This window comes from Ranitomeya imitator, chromosome 3 (genome assembly GCF_032444005.1).
Source record: "Ranitomeya imitator isolate aRanImi1 chromosome 3, aRanImi1.pri, whole genome shotgun sequence".
Lineage (NCBI taxonomy): Eukaryota > Metazoa > Chordata > Amphibia > Anura > Dendrobatidae > Ranitomeya > Ranitomeya imitator.
Genome location: NC_091284.1, coordinates 183,315,579 through 183,342,012, shown reverse-complemented (window position 1 = coordinate 183,342,012; position 26,434 = coordinate 183,315,579). Strand labels below are relative to the sequence as shown.

At 42.8% G+C, this 26,434-nt stretch overlaps 1 protein-coding gene across 1 annotated transcript in view; it reads right to left on the bottom strand.

Moving 5' to 3' along the window:
- Nucleotides 1-26,434, bottom strand: part of F5 (coagulation factor V) — a 128,926-nt gene that overhangs the window by 16,410 nt on the left and 86,082 nt on the right. The window contains exons 13-20 of the mRNA XM_069761677.1: nucleotides 25,242-26,376; nucleotides 22,302-23,063; nucleotides 21,655-21,829; nucleotides 21,269-21,505; nucleotides 9,424-9,643; nucleotides 8,979-9,158; nucleotides 6,937-7,053; nucleotides 525-596 (exon numbers count right to left, since the gene is read on the bottom strand). Coding sequence (XP_069617778.1) covers nucleotides 525-596; nucleotides 6,937-7,053; nucleotides 8,979-9,158; nucleotides 9,424-9,643; nucleotides 21,269-21,505; nucleotides 21,655-21,829; nucleotides 22,302-23,063; nucleotides 25,242-26,376 — 2,898 coding nt within the window. The remainder of the gene's footprint in view (nucleotides 1-524; nucleotides 597-6,936; nucleotides 7,054-8,978; nucleotides 9,159-9,423; nucleotides 9,644-21,268; nucleotides 21,506-21,654; nucleotides 21,830-22,301; nucleotides 23,064-25,241; nucleotides 26,377-26,434) is intronic.

The following is a 26,434-nucleotide window of genomic DNA, read 5'->3' as shown; positions in this document are numbered from 1 at the left end:
TTTTTTTTATGAAACACTAATGTTAAAAACTGTCACACTGACCAATCACTGATGAAAACCGGATCCAAAGCACTATTGTAAATTGGTCAATTCTGACGGCCATATTGAAAATCAAGACTGCAAGTTGCTGATGTGACCGGCTCCGTGCGCGGCTCCTTGTGCTCGTCCACATTGTGGATGGGTGCTGGAGGAGCCTTTAAATTATATGCATTATTCTGGTCTGTAAAATGAGGCAAAGTAGTGCACGCTGCAAAACTGAGTGGAAAATCGACCATGTACGCAGGCACACTGGCTATAATAGGTCAGCGTCCTACAATGTGTGCACATGGAAATCACATGGGCCGATTACATGCTCATCTGAATGAGCGGTAATTTCTATTGTGATCACTTGTTTCCTAAATATACACGGACATGTGAGCAATCTCATAGTCTATAATGTGTACATGTGATACCTGTGAAAACTATGGAAAAAACAACTACATGAAACACACATATCTGAATGTGCCCTTACTAATTTTACTTACCTATATAATGTGATGCTGTAATCTGCTCATCTGATATTATTCTGCTTGCCATGCCAACTGGAAAATTACACCCTAACAAAAAAAAAATTAAATCTTATGTAAAATATAACATAAAGTACATTTCTATTGAGTAGATGATAGTCCAATATTAGGACGTGTTTATACTGTAAAAGTTATTAGATATTATCAATGCCAGACAGCTGCTACCAAGGTAAGAAGATCACAAGATGCATGAATAGGGAGCTCAGATGTTATTAGTTAGATATGGCATATTATACAAGAGAGAAATGTTCTATTCATATACAGTGGTAAAAATTTGGGCACTCCTGGTCAAAAGTTAATGTGAACAGTTAAGCAAGTTGAAAATTAAATGATCTCTAAAAGGCTTAAAGTGACACATTCCCTTTTGTATTTTAAGCAAAAAAAATATACACTGCTCAAAAAAATAAAGGGAACACTAAAATCTCACATCCTAGATGTCACTGAATGAAATATTCCAGTTGTAAATCTTTATTCATTACATAGTGGAATGTGTTGAGAATAATGAAACCTAAAAATGATCAACGTAAATCACAACTAATGTCCCACGGAGGTCTGGAGTTGGAATGATGCTCAAAATCAAAGTGGAAAATGAAGTTACAGGCTGATCCAACTTCAGTTGAAATGCCTCAAGACAAGGAAATGATGCTAAGTAGTGTTTGTGGCCTCCACGTGCCTGTATGACCTCCCTACAATGCCTGGGCATGCTCCTGATGAGGCGGCGGACGGTCTCCTGAGGCATCTCCTCCCAGACCTGGACTAAAGCATCCGCCAACTCCTGGACAGTCTGTGGTGCAACTTGACATTGGTGGATGGTGCAAGACATGATGTCCCAGAGGTGTTCAAGTGGATTCAGGTCTGGGGAACGGGTGGGCCAGTCCATAGCTTCAATGCCTTCATCTTGCAGGAACTGCTGACACACTCCAGCCACATGAGGTCTGGCATTGTCCTGCATTAGGAGGAACCGAGGGCCAACCGCACCAGCATATGGTCTCACAAGGGGTCTGAGGATCTCATCTCGGTACCTAATGGCAGTGACGCTACCTCTGGCGAGCACATGGAGGGCTGTGTGGCCCTCCAAAGAAATGCCACCCCACACTATTACTGACCCGCTGCTAAACTGGTCATGCTGAAGGATGTTGCAGGCAGCAGAACGCTCTCCACGGCGTCTCCAGACTCTGTCACATCTGTTGTATGTGCTCAGTGTCAACCTGCTTTCATCTGTGAAGAGCACAGGGCGCCAGTGGAGAATTTGCCAATCCCAGTGTTCTGTGGCAAATGCCAAGCATCCTGCACGGTGTTGGGCTGTGAGCACAACCCCCATCTGTAAACATCAGGCACTCAGACCATCCTCATGGAGTCTGTTTCTAACCGTTTGTGCAGACACATGCACATTTGTGGCCTGCTGGAGGTCACTTTGCAGGGCTCTTGCAGTGCTCCTCCTGTTCCTCCTTGCACAAAGGCTGAGGTAGTGGTCCTGCTGTTGGGTTGTTGCCCTCCTACGGCCCCCTCCACATCTCCTGGTGAACTGGCCTGTCTCCTGGTAGCACCTCCAGCCTCTGGACACTACGCTGACAGACACGACAAACCTTCTTGCCACAGCTCGCATTGATGTGCCATCCTGGATGAGTTGCACTGCCTGAGCCACTTGTGTGGGTTGTAGAGTCTGTCTCATGCTACCACGATTGTGAAAGCACAACCAACATTCAAAAGTGACCAAAATATCAGCCAGAAAGCATTGGTACTGAGATATGGTCTGTGGTCCCCACCTGCAGAACCACTCCTTTATTGAGTGTGTCTTGATAATTGCCAATAATTTCCATCTGTTGTCTATTCCATTTGCACAACAGCATGTGAAATTGATTGTCAAACAGTGTTGCTTCCTAAGTGGACAGTTTATTTTCACAGAAGTTTGATTTACTTGTAGTTATACTCTGTTGTTTAAGTGTTCCCTTTATTTTTTGAGCAGTGTATATTCTTTTCCATTTTAAAAATTACAAAAAGGAAAATGGGCCAATGCAAACGTTTGGGAACCCTGCATGGTTAGTACCTAAAGTTTACAAATGATAGTCTTAATATAGGGGTATCAAATAATTAACATAAGTTCCACTAAATATACTTTTTATTATAATAATTAAAATTACACATTTTAAACCAACAACAGAAACTGACAAAACAAAACACATAGTAATGATTTAATACAATATAGACACACCTTCCTACAATATATATAGGAAGATGTCCCACAATAAGTGGTCCAGTCTAATAAGTTTAGGGATAAATGTTTACGGGGAGGATACATGGGCAAACTGTTTCTGAAATTGTCACCTACCTATGCCTCGGGGGTTGGCAACGAAAGTGGCGCCCCCGCTCCTTGCCGACTTATCCTGTTGAACCCTAATCTATCTAGGTAAGTAGATTCTTAAAATCTATCTATATCCCTAAGCTGATTAGGATGGACCACTTATTGTGGAACGTCCTCCTCTGTATATATTGTAGGAAGGTGTGTCTATATTGTATTAAATCATTACAATGATTTTTGTTTTGTTAATTTATGTTGTTGATTTAAAATAAGTAATTTTGTCTACTATATAAAGCTGAGGGTATGTGTGTGTGTGTGTGTGTGTGTGTATGTGTGTGTATCAGCCACGCCCACTCCATAACCAATCACTAAGCATCTTTCATTTCACCAGAGCTGTTTAAACGATGAAAGCTGAGCTGTGACACATCTAGCTCCGTGTCTAGAATGGAGTTGCTTCTATGAGGCATGACGTCAATGGAAAGGGAGGAGCCTCATGGATAGAGATGTGAGGGGCAAAATAAAAGATGTCAGGGGGAAATTAGAGAAGTGAGGTGCTGCTGCAGTATGAGGCTGTGTATAGAGAAGAGTGAAGCGCTGCAAATGAAGGCTGTGCATAAGGCCACATTCACACGGTCAGTATTTGGTCAGTATTTTACCTCAGTATTTATAAGCCAAAATCACGAGTGGGAGTAAAATACAGAAATGGTGGCATGTTTCGAATAAACTTTTTTTACTCCAAGTTTTAGCTTACAAATACTGAGGTAAAAATACTGACCAAAGAACATGTGAACAAGGTCTAATACAGGAGGAGATGACACACAGGTATATATACAATATACAGCGGAGATGACATACAGGTACATACTATATACAGGGGAGATGACATACAGGTATATACTATATACAGGAGGAGATGACATACATGTATATACTATATACAGGAGGAGCTGACATACATGTACATACTGTATACAGGGGAGATGACATATAGGCATATACTATATACAGGAGCAGATGACATACAGGTATATACTATATACAGGAGGAGAGGACATACAGTTATATACTATATACAGGAGGAGATGACATACAGGTACATACTATATACAGGGGAGATGACATACAGGCATATACTATATACAGGAGCAGATGACATACAGGTATATACTATATACAGGTGTAGATGACATACAGGTACATACTATATACAGGGGAGATGACATACATGTATATACTATATACAGGAGGAGATGACATACAGGTACATACTATATACAGGGGAGATGACATACAGGCATATACTATATACAGGAGCAGATGACATACAGGTATATACTATATACAGGAGGAGAGGACATACAGGTATATACTATATACAGGAGGAGATGCCTACAGGTGTATACTATATGCAAGAGGATATGACATACAGGTATATACTATACACAGGAGGAGATGACATACAGGAATATACTATATACAGGAGGAGATGATACACAGTCATATACTATATACAGGAGCAGATGACATACAGGTATATACTATATACAGGAGGAGAGGACATACAGGTATATATTATATACAGGAGGAGATGACATACAGGTACATACTATATACAGGAGGAGATGACATACAGGTACATACTATATACAGGGGAGATGACATACAGGTATATACTATATACAGGACGAGATGGCATACAGGTATATACAATATACAGGAGCAGATGACACACAGGTACATACTATATACAGGAAGAGATGACACACAGGTATACACTATATACAGGAGGAGATGACATACAGGTATATACTATATACAGGAGGAGATGACATACAGGTATATAATTTATACAGGAGATGACATACAGGTATATACTATATACAGGGGAGATGACTTACAGGTATATACTATATACAGGAGATGACATACAGGTATATACTATATACAGGAGGAGATGACACACAGGTATACACTATATACAGGAGGAGATGACATACAGGTATATACTATATACAGGAGGAGATGACATACAGGTATATACTATAAACAGGGGGGATGACATACAGGTATATACTATAAACAGGAGATGACATACAGGTATATACTATAACAGGAGGAGATGACATACAGGTATATACTATATACAGGGGAGATGACACACAGGTATACACTATATACAGGAGGAGATGACATACAAGTATATACTATATACAGGGGAGATGACATACAAGTATATACTGAGGGGAAAATGACAGGTGTGAGGTCAAAATGACAAGTGTTAGGGGGTAAAATGAGAGGAGTGAGGGGAAAATGAGAGATATGAGTGGGGAAATGAGAGATGTGAGGGGAGAAATGAGAAAAGTGAGGTGCTATAACTAATCACAGTTACTATGCCCGGGCAACGCCGGGCTCTTCAGTTTATAATAAAAAAGTGTTTTTAGAGGAACTTATATTAATGTACCAGTAGCATCCCCTTTTGCAAGTATCACAGCTTGTAAACACTTTTTGTAGCCAGCCAGGAGTCTTTCAATTCTTGTTTGGGAGATTTTCATCCATTCTTCCTTGGAAAATTCTTCTGTGAGATTCCTGGGTCATCTTGCATGCACTGCTATTTTGAGATCTAGCCACATATTTTCAATCATGTTGTGATCAGGGGACTGTGAGGTCCAATGTAAAACCTTCAGCTTGCGCCTTTTGAGGTAGTCTATTGTGAATTTTGATGTGTGATCATTATCCATTTGTAGAAGCCATTCTCTTTTCAGATTTTTTTTACAGATGGTGTTATGTTTGCATCAATAATTTGTTGAAATTTCATTGAATCCATTTTTCCCTCAACCCGTGAAATGTTCCCCGAGCCATTGGCTGCAACACAACACCAAAACATGATTAATCCACCCCCATGCTTAAAGGGCAACTTGAAAATGCTTTGCTATCTTTTTATAGCCTTCTCTTACTTTGTGGATCTTCACCATTTTCATTTTCAGAGTGCTAGGCAGCTGCTAAGAGCATCCCATGGCTTTTGTTTTTTGGCACAAGGTTAGAGGAGGCTGGGTTTTTATAAAGCTGGGAAATTTGTATCACCTGGCCTTTTCTAATGATGATAGTGAACAAGCCATAACCCTAATAAGATAATTGAGGTCTGAAACCCTGGTCAAAGTTATCTGAGCACACAAATCTCCAAGGGTGACTAAACTTTCCTTTTTGTAATTTTTAAAATGTAAAACTGTATTCTCTATTGTTTTCCCTTTATTGTCATACCACAAAAGTGATTATAGGCTGCACAGTTTTTCTCTAGCTGGAATAATATCTGGTTTATTAACATAATAGCCTAAAAGACCCATAAACATTTGACTAAAGTCAGCTGGACCAAGATACATCGGCTAGATCAACCAACTGTGTAATGTGTGTGGGGCCTCCAAACTTGGCCCCAACAGATGATGTCTGGGAAGAGGAGAATCTGGCACATGTCATTTCTGAGGGTCAATCCTTTTGTTCTCAGAGAGATAGCCACTGCCAGTGGAGTTTGGAGAAGGACAGAGGAGTCTGGCAGAGGTTCTCTCCTAGACAATACAGGAGAGCCCGGCTGAGCTCAGTGTTCCTATATATGGGGGACTTTTGAGAGATAGCTGTCAGCCAAACGATCCTTCAGGTGAAAGCTATCTATTGTGTATGGGGGCTTTATTTTGGATTTATTTTAATGTTCTAAAATTTCAGAGGACAAATGAAAAATAAATGAAGGTAACTGTATAATTTTGGCTTAGACGGCCACCACAGATGGTGAGTTCCAGGTATCAACTTTGTTCGTTTTGGTCAGATGCTCAACACTAAATGAAGCCATGATCGTTTTGTCACAGAAGATAGGCACAAATGTGCACACTAGAATAGAAAATTGTCAACTCACAATTGACTGACAGAGTGACAGGCAGCTACTTCCCTGCATCTTTGTAAAGTGAACCTTTTATTACTGACACCTATGGCGTGTAGACGACAATCATGTATTTTTCATGCTCTAATTTCCATAAAAGTGTATTAGTAAACCACACGGCAAGTGTTAGGATTTTTTCAATTTACCTTCTTCTGCAACATTGAATAATGTTTGCATTCCTGCTTGCTGATATTCTGCAACTTCTGTATTGAGCAGCCAGATACCGGCCCTTGCTGGCTTCATTTCAACTGTGGCAAATGTACCTAAGAAAACACAAAATAGTACTTGTAAGGTTAAGTTCCCACGATGAGCATTTGGAGAGCTTTTGACGCTGCGTATTTTTGCTATGCAAACAACGCAACATCTTACAGTCCCAGCAAAGTGGATGGGATTTATAGAAATCTCCAGCCTCCTGTGCTTTGCCGTTTAAGGCTACTTTCACACTAGCGTCGGCAGTTTTTCAACGCATCCGCTGCCCCATTGTGAGTTGCGAGGAGGAGGGGGCGGAGCTTCGGCTGCGCATGTGCGCTCGAAAATGGCTGACACGACGCACAAAAAAAGTTACATGGAACTTTTTTTGTGCTGACGGTCCGCCAAAACACGACGCATCCGTCGCGTGACGGATGCGACGTGTGGCAATCCGTCGCAATGCATCGCTAATGGAAGTCTATGGAGAAAAAACGCATCCTGCGGGCAACTTTGCAGGATGCGTTTTTTCTGCAAAACGACGCATTACGACGTGCGTCGTACGACGCTAGTGTGAAAGTAGCCTTACACACGAGAAACTGACCTGCGATGTGTGTTTCAGATCCACAGCATGTCAATCCCTCTTGCAGTAAATATACGTCTTATTTGCAAATTTTCACCATAGACGTGAAAGAATTTAGGAAAATCCTGAGGTAAAAAGCGCTTATGTGTTTTTAGTGCATGGAAATGCAGTAAAAACGCATGTAATCCACACATGACTGTATCCATAAGGTTTTATCAAATCCAAACACCAGGACATATAAAAAACAAAGCATCTTTATTAAAAACATAACTTGAAGACAGAAAATGCAGCTAAAAAAACACAATAAAAATGCACGTAAAAAACCCCAAGCAAAAACGCAATGAAAAAGTAACCTAATTTAGCTTATGGGTGCAGGAATGCTGCAGAAAGATCTATAACATCAGAAACACACCAAATACTCATCGTGGGCACACAGCCTAACAGGGAAGACATCACAACTAGTAATATGAATAAGAATTACAGAAATGTCCGAGCTTGGCTTTTAACGGCGGAAGAAAAGAAAAGCCAAGCAAGATCTAGTGGGGGCTCGGTGACTTTTAATCTAGTAATAAGTAATGTATGATGATGTAAATGACACAAAACCACAGATCTCATTGATTGGCTGCAGCGGTCATGTGCAGTCATGACATCACTGTTGCTGCCGTATCAATAAAGACTGAGCTGCAGCAGGGATGCAGCTCTGGAGCAGTGGGAGGTATGTAATGCTGATTCTATTAGAAAAAAGATGCCTCTACAACAAAAAGGAAATTAAATCCGTAAGACCCCTTGAATGGCTGTGCTTAAAGGGCGACTCTGATATTTTCAGCTCATTTGCATATGAGAAAAATGTGAATTCCTCCAGAATCAGTCATCAGATGGCTGATATCAAGGTATCATTTGAATCATCTTTGTATGTAGACGGCTTAGGAGGGGTTGATCCTACTGTCAGATGCCATTTAAAGTGGGTCTGATACCTGCTGCCCATTCTGTGGACCACATGTATCAGGCACTGGCTTTATGATCGCAACAATGTATGTTTTAATCGGAAACGCTGTGGTGTTTCAAAGAAAAGCATACTTTTAATATGTCCACCTGAATAAACACCAGGTTCCTTGGTGTTGACTGGTGGTTTTTCAGGTGGACTTATCCATAACTCTCTGACCTATGATACTATACCATAGGTCCACCAAGACCTAGTATTTAGAGTTCTTTTTGCTTTTTGTATGTCTTCTTGGTGTTTTTTTAATATATTTAATGAAATACTAGTTTTATAGGAATTATACAACCCTGGGTGCAAAATAAGACAAGCATAATAAAAAATGAGGATAGAATATGCACAACAAGGTATTGGTTAATTAAAGACAAGTGATAGACGTACAGTAACATAACTCTACAGAGGTGGAATGCCATTCTACTTACCAGGCATTAGGGGGTAAGCTGGATGCCGAAATTCTGAATTTATTCTTTCTGTCATGGTTTGACCATGGAAGTTAATTACATGGATATCTTTTGATCCTCCCATGTTTAACATGTGCCATCTCACCAGTTCACTCTGATGCATATTGAAACCTTGAAGGTTATATGTAATTCCATTTATGGCTGGAAATGAACAGGGAGAAATAGCTGTCATGATTGTTATTTGTTTTAGTAATATCAGAGTGAAGCACTTGTCATATAGGAAAATCTTTTCATGTGTATGAATCAACATATATTTGTATCAAAATATCTACAGTGGAAGCCTCTGGAATAAGCTATGCAGATGTCGTACAGTGCGCCAGGACCACAGCTTTATGACACGTTGGTCCGAGTACAATTTTTGGTATATTCACTATATTGCCTATTTTCTATGTCTGATCCTTCTTACCATGAAAGGTATGACAGTTCACCCCATCTGATGATTTTTTAGCTTCATCTGTGCACATTTTCTTTGAGTTCTTATCAAAGTACCAGCTTTTTTCTTCTTCAAAAGTCATGAACAGCAGCGTAAATTCCCGAGCATCCAGTGGACGGCTGGTGTCTTTATCAAGAGTCCCAGTTTTGCAGATGAGCAGGGGCCCAATAAGGCCAGAATGAATATCCTTCTCCTAGTAAAGAGATATAAAACAGATAAATATACTATACTGGCCATTTATCGTCAGCTGACTAGTTACCTATAATTTTACAAAAATAGTGGTCCATAAATAATATTGTTCTAGATGGATAACATGGGGACATGCTTGATACCTCTTTGCATCTGAAAATTGCTTACTTTGGTGGATTGAGATGAACGGCATTATTCCTTTTCTTGAAAGGGTTGGAGGTAATTTTGTTTTATATAGAACTCCAAATTCATTTTTAAATGCTATAAACACCTTCATATGGATTTCTCTATTGGCTCTTAAGCAACTTTCTAAATTGCTCCTGTGAAACTGTGAAAAAAAACAACAACTATCTACTATATAATTGTCTAGGGGTAACTTCCGTTTTTCTGTCTGTCTGTCTGTCCTTCTGTCTGTCTTTCTGTCACGGATATTCATTGGTCACAGCCTCTGTCGGTCATGGAAATCCAAGTCGCTGATTGGTCGTGGCTGTTTTGCCGCGACCAATCAGCGACAGGCACAGTCCGGAAGAAAATGGCCACTCCTTCCTCCCCGCAGTCAGTGCCCGGCGTCCACATACTCCCCTCCGGTCAGCGCTCACACAGGGTTAATGGCAGCGTTGACCGTAGTGTAACGCACTCGGTTAACGCTGCTATTAACCCTGTGAGACCAACTTTTTACTATTCATGCTGCCTATGCAGCATGAATAGTAAAAAGATCTAATGTTAAAAATAATAAAAAAAATAAAAAATAGTTATATACTCACCCTCCGTTGGCCCCCGGATCGAAGCGGTTACCGACGCTCCTCGCGACGCCCGGTGACCGCTCCATGCATTGCGGTCTTTCGAGATGATGATGTGCGGTCTCGCGAGACCGCTACGTCATCATCTCGCGAGATCGCAATGCACTCTTCAGACCGGAGCGCACGAGGAGCGTCGGTAACCGCTTTGATCCGGGGGCCAATGGAGGGTGAGTATATCACAATTTTTTACTTTAATTCTTTTTTTTAACAGGGATATGGTGCCCACATTGCTATAGACTGCGTGGGCTGTGCAATATACTACGTGGGCTGCGCAATATACAATGTGGGCTTTGCAATATACTACGTGGGCTGCGCAATATACTACGTGAGCTGTTGTAACAACCCTGTCGGCATCACTGCATAGCCTTCCATTCCCCACCTGCATATTACATCTACTCACTCACTCTGTGCCATGCTGTGAGATCTGTCTGCTGCCGGCTTCATGCCATGTGCTCCATGGCCGCTTACTCTGTGTACACTTCCTGGCTGTGTGCATAGGGGGGCGGCGCCAGCAACTCCGGATTCTTATTGAGACTGTGTGCACCTCCCTAAGGTGCTCCTGGCCAATAGCCTTGAGGCCTCTGATACTTAAGGCATCCTCACCCATTGGAGGATTCCTGAGCAAACTATTTCCCTCAGTTAGCACTTGCTACTGAGCTGCCAGGTCGTGTCTGTTTCCTTTCTCAGAGGGTTGCAATTAGCAGGCCTTAATCTGTGTTCTGTTTGTGTGTCCATTCCTGTCTGAACTCTGGTCTATGTCCGTTCCTGCTCCTTCTTTGTCATTAGTCATTTCCCACTCTGCTGTGTGTACCTCCACCTTATCTTTCTGCTCTGTTTGCCACTGCCTGTGGCTCTGCTTCTCTCTGCTCAGTTCTGTTGTGAATTCTGTGGCAGAGCTCCCTCCTGTGGTCACAAGTGGTACTTCGGCTGATTCTCTCTGTGAGCTTCTGTTGGTGGAGGGAAGTGGTACTGCGGCTTCTGAGTTTCCTCCCTCAGGTGATCTGGTGAGGTCGTTAGGTGCTTCTCTACTTAACTCCACCTAATGCTTTGATCCTGGCTTCCTGTCAATGTTCCAGTGTTGGACTTGCTTTTCCCTGGATCATTCCTGTGGCCTGCTGCTCTGCATAGCTAAGTTCTTCTTTGCTATTTGTTTGCTATTTTTTCTGTCCAGCTTGTCTAATTTGTTCCTGGAAGCTCTGGGACGCAAAGGGTATACCTCCGTGCCGTTAGTTCGGTACGGAGGGTCTTTTTGCCCCCTTTGCGTGGTTTTCTTTAGGGTTTTGTGTAGACCGCAAAGTTGCCTTTTCTATCCTCGCTCTGTTAAGAAAGTCGGGCCTCACTTTGCTGAATCTATTTCATCTCTACGTTTGTCTTTTCGTCTTAACTCACAGTCATTATATGTGGGGGGCTGCCTTTTCCTTTGGGGTATTTCTCTGAGGCAAGGTAGGCTTATTTTCTATCTTCAGGCTAGTTAGTTTCTCAGGCTGTGCCGAGTTGCATAGGCAGAGTTAGGCGCAATCCAAGGCTGCCTCTAGTGTTGTTTGGAGAGGATTAGGGATTGCGGTCTGCAGAGTTCCCACGTCTCAGAGCTCGTTCTATGACTTTGGGTTATTGTCAGATCACTGTATGTGCTCTGACCGCTATGTCCATTGTGGTACTGAATTGCCTTTCATAACAGTACAGGAAGCCCAAAGTACTAATGATTCTCAATAGAGGGAAAAAAGAAGTTCTGAGACCATTTTTTTTTTCTTTGCACTGTGTTTTGCCTTTTTTTTCCCCTAGACATTTGGGTGGTTCAGGACACAGGTGTAGTGATGGACATTAAAGGTCTGTCTTCATTTGTGGATCAGCTCTCGGCAAGAGTACAAAAGATTCAAGACACTATTGATCAGAAATCTATGTTAGAACCAAGAATTCCTATTCCTGATTTGTTTTTTGGAGATAGAACTAAGTTTCTGAGTTTCAAAAATAATTGTAAATTATTTCTGGCCTTGAAACCTCGCTCCTCTGGTGATCCAGTTCAACAGGTTTTGATTGTTATTTCTTTTTTGCGCGGCGACCCTCAGGACTGGGCATTTTCTCTTGCGCCAGGAGATCCTGCATTGAGTAATATCGATGCGTTTTTCCTGGAGCTCGGATTGCTGTACGATGAACCTAATTCAGTGGATCAGGCAGAGAAAAATTTGCTGGCTCTCTGTCAGGGTCAGGATGAGATAGAGATATATTGTCAGAAATTTAGAAAGTGGTCCGTGCTCACTCAATGGAATGAATCTGCGCTGGCAGCTATGTTCAGAAAGGGTCTCTCTGAAGCCCTTAAGGATGTCATGGTGGGATTTCCTATGCCTGCTGGTTTGAATGAGTCTATGTCTTTGGCCATTCAGATCGGTCGACGCTTGCGTGAGCGTAAATCTGTGCACCATTTGGCGGTATTACCTGAGCTTAAACCTGAGCCTATGCAGTGCGATAGGACTTTGACCAGAGTTGAACGGCAAGAACACAGACGTCTGAATGGGCTGTGTTTCTACTGTGGTGATTCCACTCATGCTATCTCTGATTGTCCTAAGCGCACTAAGCGGTTCGCTAGGTCTGCCACCATTGGTACGGTACAGTCAAAATTTCTTCTGTCCGTTACCTTGATCTGTTCTTTGTCATCGTTTTCTGTCATGGCATTTGTGGATTCAGGCGCTGCCCTGAATTTGATGGACTTGGAGTATGCTAAGCGTTGTGGGTTTCTCTTAGAGCCCTTGCAGTGTCCTATTCCATTGAGAGGAATTGATGCCACGCCTTTGGCCAAGAATAAGCCTCAATACTGGACCCAGCTGACCATGTGCATGGCTCCTGCACATCAGGAGATTATTCGCTTTCTGGTGTTGCATAATCTGCATGATGTGGTCGTGTTGGGGTTGCCATGGCTACAAGTCCATAATCCAGTATTAGATTGGAAATCCATGTCGGTGTCCAGCTGGGGTTGTCAGGGGGTACATTGTGATGTTCCATTTCTGTCAATTTCGTCATCCACCCCTTCTGAGGTTCCAGAGTTCTTGTCTGATTACCGGGATGTATTTGATGAGCCCAAGTCCGATGCCCTACCTCCGCATAGGGATTGTGATTGTGCTATCGATTTGATTCCTGGTAGTAAATTCCCAAAAGGTCGACTGTTTAATTTATCAGTGCCTGAGCACGCCGCTATGCGCAGTTATGTGAAGGAATCCCTGGAGAAGGGGCATATTCGCCCGTCATCGTCACCATTAGGAGCAGGGTTCTTTTTTGTAGCCAAGAAGGATGGTTCGCTGAGACCTTGTATAGATTATCGCCTTCTAAATAAGATCACGGTTAAATTTCAGTACCCCTTTCCATTGTTATCTGATTTGTTTGCTCGGATTAAGGGGGCTAGTTGGTTCACCAAGATAGATCTTCATGGTGCGTATAATCTTGTGCGAATCAGGCGAGGAGATGAATGGAAAACTGCATTTAATACGCCCGAGGGTCATTTTGAGTATCTAGTGATGCCATTCGGACTTGCCAATGCTCCATCAGTGTTTCAGTCCTTTATGCATGACATCTTCCGAGAGTACCTGGATAAATTCCTGATTGTGTACTTGGATGACATTTTGATCTTCTCGGATGATTGGGAGTCTCATGTGAAGCAGGTCAGAACAGTTTTTCAGGTCCTGCGTGCTAATTCTTTGTTTGTGAAGGGATCAAAGTGTCTCTTTGGTGTGCAGAAGGTTTCATTTTTGGGGTTCATCTTTTCCCCTTCTACTATCGAGATGGATCCTGTTAAGGTCCAAGCCATCCATGATTGGACTCAGCCGACATCTCTGAAAAGTCTGCAAAAGTTCCTGGGCTTTGCTAATTTTTATCGTCGCTTCATCTGCAATTTTTCTAGTATTGCCAAACCATTGACCGATTTGACCAAGAAGGGTGCTGATTTGGTCAATTGGTCTTCTGCTGCTGTGGAAGCTTTTCAAGAGTTGAAGCGTCGTTTTTCTTCTGCCCCTGTGTTGTGTCAACCAGATGTTTCTCTTCCGTTCCAGGTCGAGGTTGATGCTTCTGAGATTGGAGCAGGGGCTGTTTTGTCGCAGAGAGGTTCTGATTGCTCAGTGATGAAATCATGCGCTTTTTTTCCAGGAAGTTTTCGCCTGCTGAGCGAAATTATGATGTGGGCAACCGAGAGTTGCTGGCCATGAAGTGGGCATTCGAGGAGTGGCGTCATTGGCTTGAAGGAGCTAAGCATCGCGTGGTGGTATTGACTGATCATAAGAACTTGACTTATCTTGAGTCTGCTAAGCGGTTGAATCCTAGACAAGCTCGTTGGTCGCTGTTTTTTGCCCGTTTTGACTTTGTGATTTTGTACCTTCCGGGCTCTAAAAATGTGAAGGCGGATGCTCTGTCTAGGAGTTTTGTGCCCGACTCTCCGGGTTTGTCTGAGCCGGCGGGTATCCTCAAGGAAGGAGTAATTGTGTCTGCCATCTCCCCTGATTTGCGGCGGGTGCTGCAAAAATTTCAGGCTAATAAACCTGATCGTTGTCCAGCGGAGAGACTGTTTGTCCCTGATAGGTGGACCAATAAAGTTATCTCTGAGGTTCATTGTTCGGTGTTGGCTGGTCATCCTGGAATCTTTGGTACCAGAGAGTTAGTGGCTAGATCCTTTTGGTGGCCGTCTCTGTCGGGGGATGTGCGTGCTTTTGTGCAGTCCTGTGGGATTTGTGCTCGGGCTAAGCCCTGCTGTTCTCGTGCCAGTGGGTTGCTTTTGCCCTTGCCGGTCCCGAAGAGGCCTTGGACACATATCTCTATGGATTTTATTTCTGATCTTCCCGTTTCTCAAAAGATGTCAGTCATTTGGGTGGTCTGTGATCGCTTTTCTAAGATGGTCCATCTGGTACCCTTGTCTAAATTGCCTTCCTCCTCTGATTTGGTGCCATTGTTCTTCCAGCATGTGGTTCGTTTACATGGCATTCCAGATAATATCGTTTCTGACAGAGGTTCCCAGTTTGTTTCAAGGTTTTGGCGAGCCTTTTATGGTAGGATGGGCATTGACTTGTCTTTTTCCTCGGCTTTCCATCCTCAGACTAATGGCCAGACCGAACGAACCAATCAGACCTTGGAAACATATCTGAGATGCTTTGTTTCTGCCGATCAGGATGACTGGGTGTCCTTTTTGCCTTTGGCTGAGTTCGCCCTTAATAATCGGGCCAGCTCGGCTACCTTGGTTTCGCCATTTTTCTGCAATTCTGGGTTCCATCCTCGTTTCTCTTCAGGACAGGTTGAGTCTTCGGACTGTCCTGGTGTGGATACTGTGGTGGACAGGTTGCAGCAGATTTGGACTCATGTAGTGGACAATTTGACCTTGTCCCAGGAGAAGGCTCAACGTTGCGCTAATCGCAGACGCCGTGTGGGTCCCCGACTTCGTGTTGGGGATCTGGTTTGGTTATCTTCTCGTCATATTCCTATGAAGGTTTCCTCTCCTAAGTTTAAACCTTGTTTCATTGGTCCGTATAGGATTTCTGAGGTTCTTAATCCTCTGTCTTTTCGTCTGACCCTTCCAGATTCTTTTTCCATACATAACGTATTCCATAGGTCATTGTTGCGGAGATACGTGGCACCTATGGTTCCATCTGTTGATCCTCCTGCCCCAGTTTTGGTGGAGGGGGAATTGGAGTATATTGTGGAGAAGATTTTGGATTCTCGTGTTTCTAGACGGAAACTCCAGTATCTGGTTAAATGGAAGGGTTATGCTCAGGAAGATAATTCCTGCGTTTTTGCCTCTGATGTCCATGCTCCCGATCTTGTTTGTGCCTTTCATGTGGCTCATCCTGGTCGGCCTGGGGGCTCTGGTGAGGGTTCGGTGACCCCTCCTCAAGGGGGGGGTACTGTTTTGAATTCTGTGGCAGAGCTCCCTCCTGTGGTCGCAAGTGGTACTTCGGCTGATTCTCTCTGTGAGCTTCTGTTGGTGGAGGGAAGTGGTACTGCGGCTTCTGAGTTTCCTCCCTCAGGTGATCTGGTGAGGTCGTTAGGTGCTTCTCTACTTAACTCCACCTAATGCTTTGATCCTGGCTTCCTGTCAATGTTCCAGTGTTGGACTTGCTTTTCCCTGGATCATTCCTGTGGCCTGCTGCTCTGCATAGCTAAGTTCTTCTTTGCTATTTGTTTGCTATTTTTTCTGTCCAGCTTGTCTAATTTGTTGCTGGAAGCTCTGGGACGCAAAGGGTGTACCTCCGTGCCGTTAGTTCGGTACGGAGGGTCTTTTTGCCCCCTTTGCGTGGTTTTCTTTAGGGTTTTGTGTAGACCGCAAAGTTGCCTTTTCTATCCTCGCTCTGTTAAGAAAGTCGGGCCTCACTTTGCTGAATCTATTTCATCTCTACGTTTGTCTTTTCATCTTAACTCACAGTCATTATATGTGGGGGGCTGCCTTTTCCTTTGGGGTATTTCTCTGAGGCAAGGTAGGCTTATTTTCTGTCTTCAGGCTAGTTAGTTTCTCAGGCTGTGCCGAGTTGCATAGGCAGAGTTAGGCGCAATCCACGGCTGCCTCTAGTGTTGTTTGGAGAGGATTAGGGATTGCGGTCTGCAGAGTTCCCACGTCTCAGAGCTCGTTCTATGATTTTGGGTTATTGTCAGATCACTGTATGTGCTCTGACCGCTATGTCCATTGTGGTACTGAATTGCCTTTCATAACACAGTTCTATCACAACCTGTGGTTCTGTGCTCTCAGCTCTGCTCTCTGTGACTTTGCTCCTCACTCTGACCTTGCTCTACATTCTGTGACTTTGCTCTCAGTTCTGCTCTCTGTAACTTTGCTTTGCACTCTGACCTTGCTCTGCACTCTGTGGCTTCGCTCTGCGGCTCCGCTCTTTGCGGTTCTACCTGGCTCTGCTCCTTGCGGTTCTACTACTCTTGCTCTTAGCTCCGCCCCCTGCGTTCCTGCACTTGGCTCCGCCTCCTGCATTTCTGCATGTGGCTCCGCCTCCTGCGTTTCTGCACGTGGCTCCGCCTACAGCTCTTTGCTCTGCCTTCTCCTTCTCTGCTCTTTGCTTTGCCTTCTCCTTCTTGGCTCTTAGCTCTGCCTACTCCTTCTCTGCTCTTAGCTCTGCCTTCTCCTTCTCTGCTCTTGGCTCTGCCTTCTCCTTCTCCAAAGAAACTGCCACGTCTGACCAAGTCCGTCCAAAACCCGCCTGTTCCTCTACCTGTCCCAGCAGCTACCCAAGCAAAACCCCAGAAGGCTGATAAAAGTGGTCTGGGAAAGCCGCAGCCCAAATCCAGCCGCAAGAAGGGAACGCGGTATCACTGCGGTTGCAAGGAACATCCAGACGGTCTTTGCCCTGAAGATCTAAAACTCCAAAACCCTGGGCCGGCAGGAGAGGCTGCCCTAGGTGAGAGTACTTCCTCTCCATCAAAATCAAAGACTGTGTCTCTGTTTTCCGGGAGCTTTGGCGTGGTAAAGTCGCCTGCCAGATGGAGTCGGGGTATGATCTCCGTTCTACAGCTCCAGAACCCGGTGTGGGCGTTGTCTGATAATGGCTGAGCCCTGCTAAAGAGCAGTCTAGTCCTGCAAGGACAACTACAGCTCCAAGTTGGAGCCTTATACACGAAGAAGTTTGTCTTCCGTATGCTGTCTGTTATGCCCATGGGTCATTCTGAGCCTAGAACTGTACCACCCGCTCTGGTCAAGAGTTCCTGCAAAATGCTTCGTTTGAATTTACCCAGTCATGAGAGGTGTCTGGTCCCCATGCGTCAAAGACAGTCAATTATGTTGTCTTCTTCTGCTGGTGTGCTCGTCATCGAGTCAAGGTGTGCTGAAGTCACCAAAGATGGAGAAGCGGTGACTATCTCTCCACACGTCTCTAATGACTATACCTGTAACCTGTTCATGGAAGCATCCCCGCCTTTTGGACATTTTCTTCTGGATAACAGGCAGAAGTTGGTTCCTATGTGGGTACCTTCATCGTCCATATGGCCGGTTGGTGAAGATTCCGAAACAGAATTTTTTTCCTCTCAGATTTTTCCTGATCCGGTGGAGTTGTTGTTCTCCACCCTCAGCTCCAATGATTTTTCCTGTGCTCAGTGCTCTAGAACATCTCTGCTACCTGAAGGTTTGTCTCTGAATAACGGGCAGAAGATGTATCCTGTGAGTGTTCCTTCAGCTTCCATGTGGCCGGCTGGTGAAGATATCAAGTCGGTAGCATCCAAGTTCTTGCTTCTTGTCTGCCCGGAGGAAATGGTCCAGTCCATTGTGGAAGCTAACCCCATTGGGTACAAAGAGACTATGCTTTCTGTGATTCCTGGTGAAGGTAACCCTGTTGGGCACAAAGAGACTTCGCTTTCTGAGATTCCTGGGGAAGCTAACCTTGTTGAGCACAAAGAGACTGTGCTTTCTGAGATTCCTGGTGAAGCCTGTATACCAGTTTCTACCTGAGTATCAACCCTGTCTGCCTGAGTGCCAGCCGTGCCTGCCTGTCTGCCTGAGTTCCAGCTGTGCCCGTCTGTCTGCCTGTATCTCCATCAAGCCAGTCTGCCCGTCAGGGCCTCTGCCGTATCCATCCATCAGCCAGTGTCACAGTCGTGCCTGCCTGTCTGTGTCTTGTCGCCGGTGGGATCAGTATCCACAGTCAGACTCCACCCTGGAGTGGCACCTGGTAGCTTCCTATTGCACAAGTCTGACCTCACCATCAGAGGCTCCAGCGAACACCTAGGAAGCTACTTAGTTATGCCCCTTCCAGGGAAGTTTGGTCTGTGGTCCAGTGGGGCCATGTTCCCAGATGCCCGCGCCAACCAGTCTCGGCACGAGCGTTACAGCTGTGCTATACACTACATATACATATTCTAGTATACCCGATGCGTTAGAATCGGGCTACCATCTAGTTTTTTACATAATTTTGTTGCTGCAGAATCTGTTACCTACAAGATCTGGCACAAATCTTGCTCTGATGCCTCTCTCTGCTTTTTCACTCCTTTCTTCTAGATTTACCTTTTTTTCCTTTCTTTTTTGATAGAATAAAATAATGTTTTTTTTTTACGATAGCTGGGCATACACCTACTTTTCATTTGCAACTTTTCTCTTTCGTAACTTACGTTTTGTTATTAACACATAGAGCATAGTCAATATTAAGAGGTTGCTCTTAAAGGCTTGTTCACATGTTCTGATATCGTAAAAATTAAAATGTAGTAAAAACAAGCAATTTTACAATTTACTTAATAAAGTCCTTAACAATTAGGGTATGTGCACATGTATAGAGCTCCTCTGCAGATTTTTCTGCAGCGGATTTGATAAATCCGCAGGGGAAAAACACTGCGGTTTTTACTGCGGATTTATCGCGTTTTCTATTGCGGATTTTCATCTGCAGTTTTATTTTGGAGCAGATGTAAAAACGCTGCGGATTCCGCACAAAGAATTGACATGCTGGGGAAAATTAAATGCTGCGTTTCCACGCCTATTTTTTCCGCAGCATGGGTACAGCGTTTTTTGTTTCCCATAGGTTTACATTGTACTGTAAACTCATGGGAAACTGCTGCGGATCCGCAGCAAATTCCGCATCATGTGCACATACCCTTAGGATTTAAATAGTTTCCGTTCTCAAAAATTGAATAATATTGTTATGCCTCGATGCCTAGGTTACAAACCAACAGTGCTATCTGTCAGCAGTACAGCTTGTAATCATCACGGCCTGAAGCTGGCCGGGATCACTGAATCACACTGTTAGGCCGGCGTCACACTGGCGTTTAAAACGGCCGAGTGCAATGCGATAAAAAATCGCATTGCACTCGGACCAATATTAAGTTATGGGGCCGCTCCCAGCAGCCGACTTTTTGTCGGCCGTTTTCCTCGGTCCGAGACAATCGCAGCATGCTGCGATTGTCTCGGACCGAGAAAAACTCGCGGCTCACTCGCACCCATATAAGCCTATGGGTGCGAGTGAGACAGCGCACATCACTCGGATAACATCCGAGTGATGTGCGCTATAAGCGGACCCCAGCAATGGAGGAGATGGAGAAATTCATTTCTCCGCCTCCTCCGCAGCTGTGCTCCGATCCTTCCTGTGTGAGAGAATCGGAGCACAGACGCATGACACTTGGCTCCTGCTCTGCTGCAAGCAGGAGCCGAGGGTCATTAGCATATCGCATCCGATGCTCTCGCATCGAATGTGATACGCTAGTGTGACGCCGGCCTTAGGCTACGTTCACATTTGCGTTCTGCCGGGCTGCGTCGGGCGCAGCCGCGGCGACGCATGCGTCATGCGCCCCTATATTTAACATGGGGGCGCATGGACATGCGTTGCATTGCATTTTGTGATGCCAAAAAAGGACGCATGCGTCACAAAACAATGCGTTTTGCATGCGTTTTGGTTTGCGTTGTGCGTTGCGTCGCCGACGCAGCACCACACAACGCAAATGTGAACGTAGCCTTAGCTCCTAATCCTGGACAGATTCAATGCCACAGTGCTCTTCTGAGGCTGCATAGGAAAAGCTGTCTCATACCACCACATCGTAGAGAGCACACTTCAACGCAGAGGGACAATAATGCAGCTGATCTGAACTGTCAATCAAGCACCAGCTCACTGCCCCTGGCAAGCTGGAAGCCAGAAGTCTAGGGAGCCATGATATTGTGGTTTTCAGTTTTTCTTTTTTAATAAATTTGCAAAAATTTCTACATTTCTTTTTTTTCAGTCAAGATGGGGTGCAGAGTGTACATTAATGAGGAAAAAAATGAACTTTTTAGAATTTACCAAATGGCTGCAATGAAGCAAAGAGTGAAAAATTTAAAGGGGTCTGAATATTTTCTGTACCAACTGTACATATATTAGTTGATAATCATGTACAGGCACATTCCTTACCGGGTTAAGTACCGAGTGATAGGCCCATGTCTTGCATGCCGAACCGTCTGGCTCAGGTCCTGATTGCTTTGTAGCATACCACACATAGACATAGGATTCCTGAGGATGCACAGCTTCATCTTTCTTTAGCCACTCCAGAGTTTCATCATCATACCTGTAGCCCTCTGATGACTTTTCATAAGATACCCCATGCGCATGAAGGGAGTACGGCCGTGATGCTAGATTTTTAAAAGTCACCTACGGACACAACACAAAATATATCACAATAATTCTAATGTTATATTGAAGGTAACAGTCAGATAATAGACAATCAATTTATTAACATCATGGGACTAATCTACTAACATTCTAACATTTTTTACGTGAATGTGGAATTGAATTCTTACCTGGATAACGTCCTCAACTTCAGCTCTAATCACAGGTCCAAGTATGCCAAGATGTTCTTCATATTCACCCTCTACATCTTGTTTTGTAAAAGTGCTGTCGAGATATTGTCGAAATACAACTTTTGTGTATATGTTCTGTCCTGTTTCACTAAAAGGTTTCTCATTTACCTGATTTCTGTAGGAAAACAAACATATTTGTTCAATTCTTTGATCTTTGACCTATTAGTTCAAGAATGGGCAGTTGTATTATTATTTTGTTCCCACTGCTCCCCTAAGTAATCTCTTTTTGTTTTGTTTTTTTAAATCCGTCATGTGGTTCCATAGATGTGGTCATTTGTAATTATGGGTCATTTTTATGGTTTCTACATGGGGGCTGCAAATTGTGCCCATGGTTTGGTGAATTGCCTGATAAGTTCCCTTTGACTACAGAAGCATTGCTACAAGACATTGTGATCACTGTGTTTAGCGTATTTAGTTGTGCGCTTTTAAATGGAGGGAAACAATGGTCATTGGTCACCATAAAGTGGAAATTCACATGTCCACAGCAGAGATGTAATATCAGATACGGTAATTAGCAATATAGTGATAGGCACAGTACGGAAAACTATTGTAACTGAGAAAGAACAATATAAAGATGTGTATCGTACCTTCTTGAGCCTCCTGTGTAGTCCCACTGCACTTCCTCAGCTGCAATATAGTAATTCCTTTTCGTTCCTTTTGAGGTTCGCATGAAATTTTCCACTATTCTATCTGGATTCGTGTAGCGGTTTACATCATCCTCCGTCTCTATTTTATATGGCTCTTCATATATAAGATATGGCAGTTTGGTTTTCCCTTCATCACTGAAGAGGCTAACGTCATGATCATACTCTGCATAATCACCTTCAAATTTTCTGGATACTCCAATTACGATTTCAGATTTGCGTTCATGAGGATTGTATCCTCTGGGTTGCAAACTTTTGGGATTATGCCCTCTTGGACTAAACCCTCCAGGACTAAACGTCCTATTCCCTACATCATTGTGCACAGAATTATTTTGTGCCATGTATTCATCATATGAGGTCTCGTTTATCTTAAAGCCATGTACGTTGGTTTGGCCATTGTTCCCAGCAGTTCTTTTTCCTTTCATCTTCTTTTTTCTTTTTAGATACATCACAGTGGTCTCATTTGTATTTTCATGAATCTGAAATGTATTCATCCTTTTGTAATCTACTTTTTTTTTTACATTGTTATTATTGCTGGTTTTTACTGTCACGTTACTTGTAGTTGGGAGAGATGTATTTTTCAGTTCTTTGATACTATCGTCTACAGTTTCATTAGGCATTAGATTTTCATTCTCTTTTGCCTCTGTTTCATCACTTTGTTCCTGGCGAAATACATTTTTTATTATATCTCCAAATATATGAGCACTGAGGAAGAAAAACATAAGTATCATTAGTCAACATTCAAGACCAAGTAGGTGGAGGTAATCAGACTCTTTGCCAAATCTTTCCACTTCTTCAAAAAGGAAAAGACCTTTACCTAAAGACAACAGTTTTTGGGGCCTTGCCCCTCATTAGTGTAAAGAAAGGTACTGTTTATAGGACTTTTATGGTGGTCTACTTTCTCCTTGTGTCACAAGACTTCCCTATGTAAGGAGACTTATAGGTCTATATATGTTCCATGGGAAAAAAGAATGCAAATTAGCTTTCTTCAAAAGTGAAAGAAAGCTGGTTCTCTATTGCCATCCTTATGTCACATCCAACCCTTTAAAACCCTAACGATCTTGGACATACACTTTAGTCAGATGTTGCTACAGGGTATATGGTGCAGTCTCAGGAGCAGAGCCCACTTCATTTGAGGCACGTCCCATCTGTGTTATATAGCCAGCATCGGGCTGTAACAACAGCGGTTGGAAGGAGCCCCAGGTATAGTTTTTTCTGTTTAAAAAAAAATATATTTGAAAGATCCAGCCCGGGACCATAGCCAGAGATGAGACTAGTCTAGCTCTTCCCTGGCAGCCTTTTGCCAGTGCCAATAGAAATGATCGACAGGTCTCTACATGACCCTCTTTCTATGATCACAGTGAAAATACTGGGGGGTGAAATTAGAATATAACTTGGACATAGAAGCTCAATGGGAATAATAATTCAGTTCTGTGACCTGATACTTCTGGTTTTGTACCATACATACCACATACCATAGATACCATACATACATAGATACCACACGTTACCATATATGTATAGGCACCTCAAAATGTTATGAAAGCTCTGTATCTCTAGGTTTTAATGAGGACCTGTTACTGGGTCAAAAATGGCCAAATTTTTTTCATATTTTATTTGCGCTGCTCTCCTAAATATTTAGTTTTTTTATTCCTTTTGTTAAAACTATAAAAGGTAGAGCTAAATATAAAAGCCCCATAAATCTCTGAAATTATATGGCAGATTTGAAAAATTAAAACGCAAAAAAAAAAATCAAACATATTATTTACGGGAGCAACAGAAATAAAATAATAGTAAAAACTGGCCACTTTTGACCCAGTGATGGTCCTCTTTTAGTTTTAATTTTCTCTGTTATAGAATCAAAACAAACATTTTATATTAAATTATGTATAGATAACAGTGGTGTGGGAAAAGGTTGTCCAGGACTTATCAATTAATAAATTATCAATAGGGTAGGCCATCAATATGAGATCAGTGGGGGTCTTACACTTACATCTTATTCTCCACCGGTCAGTTCTAAACAGCCTCGGCAGCGGCTGGAGCCAAGGGATTTAGGGAGGAACACAGTAGCCAGTTCCGTACATTTCTTGGTTCCAGCTGCTGGAGGATCAGTGAGAGTGTTGGGCCTCACAGATCTGATATTGACCAATTGTTAAGTTCTGGAAAAGCCTTTAACTCAAAGTTTACCCACAGGCTGCATTGTAAATACACCTAAGACCCAATGGTCTCTTTATTGTAATTTTCTTTGTGCAGGTTATATTCTAAATGAATACAACAGAAAATTCCAGCGAATCTTTCCTACTTGGCAATTAAAAACCATTTTATTCTTTCATCTTTAAAATAATCCATATAACAGAAGTTCTTATTATACACAGGGGGGTCAAAAAAAAGGGCACAGTGCTGCTTTATGCGTGCAGACTACACGTTTTGACATTCTTAAGTCTTCTTCTAGGTCTCCCTAGAGACCTAAGACCTAGAAGAAAACTTAAGATGGACGAAACGCGTAGTCTGCACGCATAAAGCAGCAGTGTGCCCTTTTTTTATCCCCCTGTGTATATTAAGGACTTCTGCCATATGGATTATTTTAAAGATGAAAGAATAAAATGGTTTTTAATTGCTAAGTAGGAAAGATTCGCTGGAATTTTCTGTTGCATACTGTGGCTATTACATCATGGTTGTGCCTCTAACATTTCAATTCCGTGAGGTTCCTGGCAGTGAGCAAATCTCCAAAGGACGAAAGACTGGGTGAGCTGCCTACAACTGTTGTTATTTGGATATTCTAAATGTGATGCAAGCTCCTAACACTAAACTGATTTCTAGGTTCATACAAGGTCATATTCTTCTATAGTAATATATATCATGTTAAGAAAACCCCTCACGTACCCAAACATTTCTGCAAGTTCTGCATCATAAAAATCATCTATGCTGTTTTTAGATTGACTTGTTGTGGTCACTTGAGTTTGGATACGAGCACTCTCATCATCATGTGTAGTTTGAAGGGCTGTGATGTTCGGAAGATTGCTGGGCAGAAGGGAGGGTGATGCTGAAGTTGGTACCTGGTTCCCTACATCACCATGATCATCTGCTTTACTGTCCAGAATTGATGTTACCTGAGTTTTGTCATTATTTTGTTCCAAGTGCAATACCTTACTTGTGACATTAACAAATTTTGGTAACTCTGTGATATTTTCAGGTCTCTCCAATGAAAAAACATCATCATTAGATATCGGGGTATCACCAGATGGAAGACCCTGAGTGTCAGTAAAAAAATTGTGTACTTCTTCATTATTTTCAATAACATTTTCAGTACTGGAGTTTCCATTATCATTTTCTGCATGTCTTTTGGTCGGATTTATGGACTTTGCTATGTTTGATCCATTACTGAATGTATAATCCTGTGCTACTTTTCTATCTTCTTCTATAGATGATTCTTCGAAGTATAACGTGGAATTACCATCATCGTAACTTGCTAGACTACTGGCTGATTCACTTTCTAAACCTGTCCTATTTCTTGAAATCCAATCATGCAACTGTTCTGTTTGATTCAACTTATCCCACCGATCAAGAATGACATCCTGTAACTCATTTGTTCCATTAAAGCCTTCAGGTTCATCTTTTGAGATATTCCAACTTGTATCGTTCTTTACAAACTCCTCTTCATCCAACTGCGTTGAATAATCTTCATTTCCATTTGTTTGGTTAACAGAAATTTTTACCTTTTCATCATTACTTTCAAACATATGTTCTATGGCTAAAGCAGTAAGGTTTACACCTTCATCTGTTGCTTCATTATTTTTTCTAAGTGACCGAATGTGAAACATAGTAGCCAGCTGCTCATTATAGTCCATGTCTTCATCAGTGAGTCTTAGTTCTTCAGACTCTTCCCCTGAATCAGCTCTAGTAGTTGGATAGTCAAAAGAAAATTCTGAGAATTCATAATCTTCTTCACTTGCACATTTTGCATTCTTAAACCTTAGAGTTGTGACTTTGGCGTTGTAATTTCCGAATATCCAAACACCTGTAGAAAAGTAAATAATGTATGTAACTTGGTGAAAGATTGATTTTGATCTAACTCA